This window comes from Lucilia sericata, unplaced genomic scaffold (assembly GCF_015586225.1).
Source record: "Lucilia sericata isolate MDLA Ls3-8-SP2 unplaced genomic scaffold, ASM1558622v1 Contig002159F_arrow, whole genome shotgun sequence".
Classification (NCBI taxonomy): domain Eukaryota; kingdom Metazoa; phylum Arthropoda; class Insecta; order Diptera; family Calliphoridae; genus Lucilia; species Lucilia sericata.
The window spans coordinates 35,001-44,901 of NW_023996000.1; the positions used below are offsets into that span (position 1 = coordinate 35,001).

General features: G+C 30.1%; 3 protein-coding genes across 3 annotated transcripts; 1 reads left to right on the plus strand and 2 right to left on the minus strand.

The window, feature by feature from the left end:
* Nucleotides 1-810: 810 nt before the first annotated feature.
* On the minus strand, nucleotides 811-3,903 carry LOC119613501 (stress-induced-phosphoprotein 1). Its single transcript, XM_037969528.1, has 4 exons — nucleotides 3,738-3,903; nucleotides 3,372-3,654; nucleotides 1,268-2,381; nucleotides 811-1,201 (listed from the first exon to the last, which is right to left on the minus strand). Exons 1-4 carry the CDS (start codon nucleotides 3,744-3,746, stop codon nucleotides 1,129-1,131), a joined length of 1,479 nt encoding a protein of 492 aa, XP_037825456.1. The 5' UTR covers nucleotides 3,747-3,903; the 3' UTR covers nucleotides 811-1,128.
* Nucleotides 3,904-4,541: 638 nt separating this feature from the next.
* LOC119613507 (splicing factor U2af 38 kDa subunit) lies at nucleotides 4,542-5,790 on the plus strand. The gene is made up of 3 exons (XM_037969534.1): nucleotides 4,542-4,832; nucleotides 4,895-5,404; nucleotides 5,466-5,790. Exons 1-3 carry the CDS (start codon nucleotides 4,789-4,791, stop codon nucleotides 5,602-5,604), a joined length of 693 nt encoding a protein of 230 aa, XP_037825462.1. The 5' UTR covers nucleotides 4,542-4,788; the 3' UTR covers nucleotides 5,605-5,790.
* On the minus strand, nucleotides 5,764-6,317 carry LOC119613508 (protein PET117 homolog, mitochondrial). Its single transcript, XM_037969535.1, has 2 exons — nucleotides 6,067-6,317; nucleotides 5,764-5,993 (listed from the first exon to the last, which is right to left on the minus strand). The coding sequence occupies exons 1-2, from the start codon at nucleotides 6,156-6,158 to the stop codon at nucleotides 5,834-5,836; spliced, it is 252 nt and encodes an 83-aa protein (XP_037825463.1). The 5' UTR covers nucleotides 6,159-6,317; the 3' UTR covers nucleotides 5,764-5,833.
* Nucleotides 6,318-9,901: the final 3,584 nt, after the last annotated feature.

The following is a 9,901-nucleotide window of genomic DNA, read 5'->3' on the forward strand; positions in this document are numbered from 1 at the left end:
TAATTATTTGCAAGTAATGCGTTAATTCACCGCCAACCTAATTAAAACCTAAAAAAGAACGGAAATGGCTAAATCGACAGCGCTATCTAAAAAGAATCGGAATGGATTGTAGAAATTAGAAACAGTATAATCCCGGAGTAAATGATAGCCTATTAAAGAAAACATTCTGGTAATGTTTTTCAATTGGTACTTTTTTGAATTTCTTAATTATTAAACACAAAAACATAAAATCTAACAAGGTACGATGGAATGAAAACAAATAGAATTGAATTTTTTAGCACTTTTTCTCTTCAACTGGTACCTTTTGAATATATTATAATATTGAACCTAGAAACGAAAAATTAAACACGCACCTGGTTTTTTTCGTCATTCAAATTTAGAACTCTTGTTCATATATAGTTTTGAAGTGTTTTTCGAGTTAAGACACTTGTTAAATAAATGAATGTTGCGAGTTGTATTTTTTGGTATTAAAATAGCAAAAAAAACGTTGCCTAAATTCAAAATTTTCTTTTTAAGTTTATAATTAAGAAAAATAAACCACAATTTTTTAGTTTTTCACTTGTGTAATAGTTTATTTTGTAGTTTCTTTTTAATATATATATATATTTTTATTATAAACAATAGATTTATTGTTAATTTATAGTGTAATATTATTAAGTAGATTTGTTTGTTGTTGTTCTTGTTTGTAAATTTAAAGCAGTATTTCTTTTGTTTGTTTGTAAGTAGTAGGAGTAGTATGTATTTAAGAATAAGCCTTTTTTAATGATGATCTTATTAAAACAAATTCCCACAAAATAAAATTCAAATTGATAACTTTCGTATATTTGTTTTTTTTTTTGTTTTGTATTGGAATTCGTAAGAGACTACTTAAAAATTATCTTATAAAAATTTTATAAAAATTATAGAAAAATAATAAACATTAATTTGAAGCAATTTTTGTTAACATAATTTTGAAAAAAAAAAAAAGAATAGAAACAAAAATTATTGAATAAATTATGTAGTTACATAGTTGTTGGTCTTGAAAAATTGTTGTGTAAAGTTAACGGAGTAGTTTATTGTATTTTATGTTTTTTTCAGCAAAGTGCCTTTTTTGGAAATTTCTTTTCTTGTTTTTGTTAAAATGGACTTTTAATGAATTTGTATAACACCAGATTCCATTAGTTTCATAATCTTGTCAGCTATCGCAGGATTTTGTAAATGTCTAAAAAAAGTTTATAAAAAAGAAAAATAAATTATGCTTAATTTATCAAAAAAAAAAAAAACTTACTCTTTAACCGCATTAGGATCATTTTGCATTTGTTCCAATATCAAACGCATAGCAGGATCTTTTAGGATTTGTTGTACCTCTGGATCGTTCATGGCGTTCTTCAATACCTCCTGGGGATTGCGCTGCAAGTTGAGGGCACAGGCACGATAACCTTCTAAGGCCTCAGCATTATTTGGATCCAATTCTAAGGCCTTCTGGAATGCTGCCGATGCTTTCGAGTTCTTTTGCATGCCTTGCAAAATTTTACCCTTGCGTATGTAGCCCTTAATGAATTTGTCATCCAATTTAATACACATTTCACAGTCTTCTAAGCCCAAATCGAAGGCAGCCAACTTGGTATAACAAGCCGCTCTGTTACTGTACAATTTGGGATCATCGGGATTACGTCTTATGGCTTCTGTATAATGTTTAACGGCAGTGCTGTAATCTCCCTTTTTAAACAATTCATTACCCTTCTCCTTTTCCTCCTCGGCTTTAGCCGGATCGATATAGGCCTTTCGTTCTAATTCTTTAATTTTCCTCTCAACTTCGCTCAGCGAAGTTTTTACTTCGGGAGTACGATGTTCGGACATGGCTTTCTCGTAGTAAGTCTTGGCTTTGTGATAATCTTCCATTTTTCTATACGAATTACCAATACGTGCAAAAGCCTTACCAATCAATTTAAAATCAGCACGATTTTCACGTCCAATTTCAATTCCCTTCTCACAAGTCTTAATACATTCTTCGAATTCTTTACGTTCGAAGTAAACCGCGGCAATGTTATTGTAGTAGGTAATATCTGTAGGATCTAATTCTAATGCAGCGTTATAGTGTTTAAGAGCTACCTCGAAATCCTTCTTCTTATAGGCCACATTACCGGCTTCTTTTTCTTTTTTAGCTAGATATTTTTTACGTTCTTCTTCAGACATTTCATCGAGATTTGGTTCAGCTGGCTTGGGTGGCTCAGGTTTCTTCTCATTTTCTGCTGATGATTTTGAGCTAGTTGATTTGGTTGTTGGTGGATCTACATCCATGGGTGTGCCCATGCCTTGTTGTTGCATATGCTGCAATACGGCGGCAGTGACTTCTTGACGACCTTGCAATAGTATAGTATTTGTTGGATCGTATTTGAGACCTTTTGTTGCGGGGAGAATTATATACATATATAATAATTTAGTATGATATGATTTGTTAAATAAAACAGTGATAAACATCTACAAATAAAGATGATTAATCGGAATTACCTAAATATATATGATGCCAGATTAGTTTAATAACTAATTGCAAGTAATAATTAAATATATAATTTCTTAAATTATTCCTTCAAAAAATGTTTTACCAAATCTCGAAACATATATTATATCAAAATTATATTAATTATACCCTTCAACCTTGGTGAAAAGGGTATTTTTAATCTTGTTGGCCAAACCAAGATGAGTGACTTTTAGTTATACACTTTTTTAAAACCATAACATCCCATGGCCGAATACCGAAGTATAAGTCATGTTGTGTATTTATCGCTCACATCACAAGCTAGTTATCCTTGGCGTCCGGGGATAAACATGGTTGAAAATAATTGGAATCATTATAGCTTCCAATAATATATATACTCCAGAAATATGGATTTATATTCAGGCCTATTTTTATAACTAAACTACCGACATATATTTAAAAAAATTTCAATTATGTATATTTCAGGAATTTTCAACCATTTTTCCGAAATTTCAAAAATTTTTGAAGTTTCCATACGTATTTGTGAATCTTTCCATATATGTTATATATTTGCTTGCTTCGTGTAATTATATAACAATTTTTAATTTAATTTATATAATGTATATTCCAAAAATTTTATCAAACTTTTCTACATTTCCCATAAAATTTAAAAAATGGGGAAAAATACACACAAAAAACTCTACTTAAACTTCTGGCATCACTATGTCTCTTTTTGGTTTTGCATCAAAACGAAAAAAGCAAAAAACGCAACAATTTAAGGTTATGTTTATTTTTCATGCAAAATCAAAAAAAAAAAAAAAATGCATATAATGAACATAAAAGGTTCATTAGCATTTTAAATTGAACTTTGGAAAACTAATTATAACATAAAATACATTATCAAAAAACTTACCTTCATTATAGGCCTCAAATGCTTTCATGAAATCACCCAAACCGGTGGCAGCTGCACCTTTGCGAGAATATCCCTTGGGCCAAGAGGGATTCAGCGATATGGTTTTTTCGGCATCGTCTAAGGCTTCGGCATATTTTCCTGCTTTTGCAAAGGCAGCAGAACGATTGCTATATAGAACATGATTTGATCCATCTAGGCCAATAGCTTCTGTATAAGCGGCGATAGCCTCATCGAAATTTTCTGCATTTAAGGCTTTATTACCCTTTTCCTTAAGTTCATTTACCTAAAAAGAAAATTAATGCAATCAAACAAATTTTAAATTATAAAATTAAATGAAAAAAATATTTTAGTTAAATTAATCCTTACCTTATCCATAATACTTAATTAATATTTCAATTAAAATAATTTAATTAATTTCACTTTTATTTGTAAAAATCAAAAATTTTACACAGGCTTATTTAAGCTGATGATTCTTCTTTTTAATTCTAAAATTTGCACGGACTTTTCTAGAAGTAAAAAGGAAAATACACGAGAAATTAAAAAAAGTAGTAAAACGGTTGTCAAAAATAGTAGTATAGAATTAAAAACAGGGTTGTTCAACTTACATATATTTTTTTGATAAAATATAAATTTTTATACATAACATTATTATTATAATAATGTGCAGCAACAACAATTACATTATCATATAATTTTGAAGTAATAGAAACATTCTAATTACTTATTTATGTAATTCTAATTACTTATTTATAGTTGTGTTTTGTTGCTAACGTTCAAAGGCAATTTCATATAAATTTAAAATTTATAAACGTTAGGAGTTAACGTGTAAAATTATACAAGTTAATTTTAACGTCGATAAAAGTGCTACCAATTCAAAAATAAAATACAAATATTAATGTGTTTATGTCAAACAATAAAAAATATTTTAAAATAAAATTTAAATCAAAAAAAAATATCAAATAAAAAAGCCTTTTTTAAGAAAATGTAAATAATTTCAAGATTTAGCAGATTTCTTCTGTGGAGTGATGCCAAGTCAGGTAATGTTCGTTTTGTTGCTAACTTTAAGCGTTAACACTCATTGATAGCAACAAAACACAACTTATGTACACAATTACAGTTTTAAACTTAAGTGCTGCCTAGTTTCCACTAGTAAGTACTTATTTTTACAACCTGGTAGTATTTTAAGTACATATTTGACATTTATGAAAAAAAGAACAAGCATTTACAGAAAATATTAAACAAGCGGCGTTTCTTTTTTTTCGTGAAAAAGTTAAAAATTATTTATTCCGCACAATATAGAAAGAAAAAATAATTTAAAAATTTTGTTAAACATTTAAAAACATATTTTAAAGCTATATAATTTTTAATATATAAACTACATTAACCCTTCTTTGTTAGAGGTGGTTTTGACAACAACATGGCTGAATATTTGGCGTCCATTTTTGGCACAGAAAAAGACAAGTACGTAAACTTACACTTTTTATAGAAAAAATATTTATCATCTGAATATTTGCAATTTTCAGAGTAAATTGTTCTTTTTATTTTAAAATCGGAGCTTGCCGTCATGGTGATCGCTGTTCCCGCATACACAATAAACCTACCTTTTCGCAAACTGTTTTACTACAGAATTTGTACGTAAATCCTCAGAATTCGGCTAAATCAGCAGATGGCTCCCATTTAGTGGCCAATGTTTCCGACGAAGAGATGCAAGAACATTATGATAACTTTTTTGAAGATGTATTTGTTGAATGTGAAGACAAATATGGAGAAATTGAGGAAATGAATGTTTGTGACAATTTGGGTGATCATTTGGTGGGTAATGTTTATATAAAATTTCGCCATGAGGCAGATGCTGAAAAGGCGGCCAATGATTTGAACAATAGATGGTTTGGAGGACGTCCCGTATATTCGGAATTATCACCTGTTACCGATTTTCGTGAAGCCTGTTGTCGCCAATATGAAATGGGTGAATGTACCCGTTCTGGATTTTGCAATTTCATGCACTTGAAACCCATATCCCGTGAGTTAAGGAGGTAAGTTTGGTTAAATATTTTATTTCACAAAAAATAATATTTTGTTATATTTTTTCTTTAGATATTTGTACTCCCGTAGACGTCGTACGCGTTCACGTTCTCGCTCTCCTCGGCGCAGACGTTCCCGCTCTCGTGAAAATCGTCGTCGTTCTCGCAGCCGTGAACGTGGTGGTGGCGATAATCGCAAGGGACGTTACTAGACCTGTTATATACCGAAATCAAGCAAGCAACCGTTACTATTTCCAGCGATATCCGAGAAAATAAATTAAACTCCTTTTATATATTTAAGTTTCCCCTCTTAAAAATGTATACAAAAATTATATGTTTGTCTAGAAAAGCATCAATAAAACAACTTAGGCTTTACAAAAAACATAACATACAACAAACAAAGTTTATTACAATTATTTACATGGGTTTTATTAGATATTTTTAAGTGGTTTGCTGCACAACATTATGGGCTTCCTCGTTCGACTGCATTTGTTTTAGCTGTTTGGTCAGGTCAATTTGTTGTTGTAACACATAAGTATTTTCTGTTTTGCGTCTTTGCTGCCTTTCAATATCCCTCACAACTCCCTCATGTAACTTTTCTCTAAAAAAAATTAAAATACATTTGTATTACAATAAGTACTTTTGTGTAATTGTGGGATTATCCTGTAATTTACCTGTCATTGGTTTGCTTAAAGTGTACATAACCAATAATACCGCCTGATATAACAAAAGAGACGGCTAATGTTATTTTAGATGCCAAGGACATGGTGAAAATTTTGCAAAATTTACTTTAGTTAGTCAGCTTAACAAAACTAATTTTTTATTAGAAAACTTTTTAATTTTTTATATGAAAATGTCAAATAGGTTATGCCTACAACAACAAAATAAACAGCTGTTTTTTAGTACTATTTTTTTCTGCATACAAATCCAGGTGAATTTAGACCAGGTGATCTCATACTATCAACAGATGAATGCTTTTTAGTTCATAGATAAACAAATCTGTCATAATCGACGTTGTCAAATTCCATATATAAAAAATAATAAATTCGCACTCTGGTGGTACAAAGCTATTCACATTGAATTGATAGTTTATGTTATATTCTTTGGTTTATGTTCTTCTGGTATTTCCGTTTTAAAATAAATAGAAAAGGCGCAAAATATTTCTTTAGTTATAATTTTACTTTTAAAAGATTAATTATACCCTACACCACTTTAGTGGGGAGGGTATATTGGATTTGTGCTGATGTTTGTAACATATAAAAATATTCGTCCTAGACCCACCTTAAAGTATACCAATCGGCTTAGAATCGTTTTCTGAGTCGATTAAGCTATGTCCGTCCGTCCGTCTGGCTGGCTGGCTGGCTGTCCATGTAAACCTTGTGCGCAAGCTACAGGTCGCAATTTTCAAGATAATTGGATGAAATTTGGCACGCACGTTTTATTTGACCCAAGGACGAAGCCTATTGAAAATGGTTAAAATCGGTCCATTATTTCACCTAACCCCCATAGAACAGAACCCCCCGAAAAGGGCTTCTGAGCTCATAATTATGTTAAATATACAGATATATCGATAAAATACGGCATAACTAAGTTTTATAGAAGTCTTGATAACCCTGTCAAATTTCATAAAAATCGGGCCCCATTTGACCCTAGCTCCCATACAAAGTCCCCTTCAGAAAATTACTTGAATGTCCCAAATTAACTTATAAACCCAAATATCGCGATGAAATTCAGCACAATAAAATATTATGTCAATATAAATATATTCACAAAATTTTATCGGGCTTGGTCCATATTTGCCCCTAGCCCCCATATAAAGCCTCTTTCAGAAAATTAGTTTTTCATCCATAAATTGCTTAAATGTATCGGAACAAGGGAATATTGAAGATAAATGCGATATTATGAAAAATAAATCACATTTAATATTCATAACTGGTGTAGGGTATCATATGGTCGGCCACGCCCGACTATACTTTCTTACTTGTTTTATTTTAATTAAAATTTAAGAATGTGATCAATTTCGCAAGTTCAACATATTTAGTGTGAACGGGGATGTCCCATAAAGTTTTATGCTAGCATTGCCAATTTCCAGTTTAGGTTTTTTTCTTAAGGTTTTTTTCAGCCCACTCCTGGGAAGAACGTCTGCTAAGATAATATTCGACAAGTGTAAGATTTTATTTGTGTGGAAGCTGGAAAACTTTCAACGGTTCAATGCTGTAAGTTGTAATACTTTTATCATTAAGAGCGGGTTTTTGAGATGGTAATCAAATGCCAATTAATAATCAGATTAGTTAATCTAAAAATAAATTTAATCTTATGTTAATCCCCTTTGATGTTTTTGAGTACAAGATTAAACTTCGCAGTGTTGCCATACAAAACAACAGAAAACTTCACTGTTTGTTATCAAAACAATGCATATTTTATAAAAAGAAGAAGACAATTGTAAATTTAATATGAAAATTAATGAAAACTTAAATTAAAAAGCAAAAAAAAATGTATTTTGAAGTGTCCATAATTTATACTAATCAATAAATAGAACATTTTAATGTTTATATTTATAAAAATTTTATTATTTTTTTTGCATCAGCTGTTTACACTTTTGCATTTCGTGCTTAAGATTAAACCACCTCCATTGGGTGCTTAAACTTGCAAACAAAATTAATTAATTGAGTACTCAAAAACATCTTTCGAGGATTAATTTTAATTTAATCACTAATCTTTCACCTAAAGATTGGCCCTAAGAGATCTAGAGTCATCGTGGCGCTAGCTACTTTGTAAGCAGATTTTTATTTAGTTCTTTCTGCTTAGTGCTATATATAGAAACAGTTTATTTACATGTACAGTACAGTTTATTTAAAAGTTTTTCCGCTTAAAAGTAAAAGGATGTCGAGAGTCGTTTGGACGCAAGCTGCTTTGTAATCAAGATTTATATTTTGTTCGGGTTCACATGAATATTCTTAGAAGAATACTGTTTGAGTTTAAAATAATTCTTTCATAAGACATTTCTAGTTTTCCTAAAATATTGGGAAAAGTTTCCTGATGAGCTGGCTTAAGTAACCGGCGAAATGCGCATAGGAACTAGCTTCCTCACCATCAATACATTACAGTGAATTTATTTAAAAATTGGGATTGAAAGCACGATAAAAAGAACTCTTTAACTTATTTGAAAAAAGAAAGGATTTTATTTGAATGACACAATATTCGAATTTCTTCATCGGTTAGGTTCTTTAAGAGTACTGAGAGTTGTGATATGCCATTGGAAAGGTGGTAGTGGTAGCCTTTCCAATCATCAATAGGAATCCTTTCTTGCACTTTTTAAACGTGCTATTTATTAATCCATTTTGAGGTATCAAAACTAGTAGGAAAAAATTTACTGACAGGAGTAGTAGTGAAATCTATAGAGTTTATAGACCAATCTATAGTCCGTTCTATAGCCGTGATTATAGGCCAGCCTGCAGTAGACACAGTTGTCTAGTCTATACTAAAATTTAGTGTATAGTCCTAACTAAAGTTGCGACTAGGTTTCAATCTACAGTCGAGTTTATAGACTAGTCTATATACACATATGTATTGATAATAAAGGCATATCAAAATATTTGTATCCTAAATATTCATTAAGAAATGCCGTTTATTATAAATTTTCTATTAAAATCTAAAAATAAAGCATTATCGCAAGAAGGTTTAATGATTTATACAAAGTTTTAAAGAATGCAGTATAATCTTAAAAATGACAAGTAAAACAAAAACAATATACAAACATAAATATTCGTACAACAAGTACATAAAAAGAAAGCTAAATTATCGTTGATAAATTGTATGAATAATAAAAAAAAAAAAACAAAATGATGATAACATTATCTTTAACTGGCAGCAGCAACAAATACAAAAAAATGAACCTTTAAAAATGTCCTCTCACCTCTAATCACTCGTTTGCCCAACAACCCAATATACGCATTTCAAACACGTATATGTATCATTATATATTTGAAGGATATTAAAGGTGCTTTTCACTCCTTAATATCCCTTATAGTAGTATTTTGACATTATATTGTCTCTGTGTAAAAATTTAAGGGACTGTTGAATATTAGTTGTGTTTTGTTGCTAACGTTCAAAGGCAATTTCATATAAATTTAAAATTTATAAACGTTAGGAGTTAACGTGTAAAATTATACAAGTTAATTTTAACGTCGATAAAAGTGCTACCAATTCAAAAATAAAAATACAAATATTAATGTGTTTATGTCAAACAATAAAAAAATATTTTAAAATAAAATTTAAATCAAAAAAAAAATATCAAATAAAAAAACCTTTTTTAAGAAAATGTAAATAATTTCAAGATTTAGCAGATTTCTTCTGTGGAGTGATGCCAAGTCAGGTAATGTTCGTTTTGTTGCTAACTTTAAGCGTTAACACTCATTGATAGCAACAAAACACAACTATTATTATAAAATTTTTTTCTTAGGTTTGTTTTGTTTACTGTGCTGGTGACTGTCAGTCACCAGTAGACAA

Bases quoted from the DNA above. Each gene is read 5' to 3' on its own strand.
- LOC119613501 (XM_037969528.1), bottom strand. The intron at 2,382-3,371 runs GTAAGTTTTTTG...CCGCAACAAAAG, and splicing joins ATTTGAGGCCTATAATGAAG to GTCTCAAATACGATCCAACA. The intron at 1,202-1,267 runs GTAAGTTTTTTT...AACTTTTTTTAG, and splicing joins GATCCTAATGCGGTTAAAGA to ACATTTACAAAATCCTGCGA.
- LOC119613507 (XM_037969534.1), top strand. From the start codon at position 4,789: ATGGCTGAATATTTGGCGTCCATTTTTGGCACAGAAAAAGACAA. The intron at 4,833-4,894 runs GTACGTAAACTT...TGCAATTTTCAG, and splicing joins TTTGGCACAGAAAAAGACAA to AGTAAATTGTTCTTTTTATT. The intron at 5,405-5,465 runs GTAAGTTTGGTT...TTTTTTCTTTAG, and splicing joins ATATCCCGTGAGTTAAGGAG to ATATTTGTACTCCCGTAGAC.
- LOC119613508 (XM_037969535.1), bottom strand. From the start codon at position 6,158: ATGTCCTTGGCATCTAAAATAACATTAGCCGTCTCTTTTGTTATATCA. The intron at 5,994-6,066 runs GTAAATTACAGG...AATTTTTTTTAG, and splicing joins TTTAAGCAAACCAATGACAG to AGAAAAGTTACATGAGGGAG.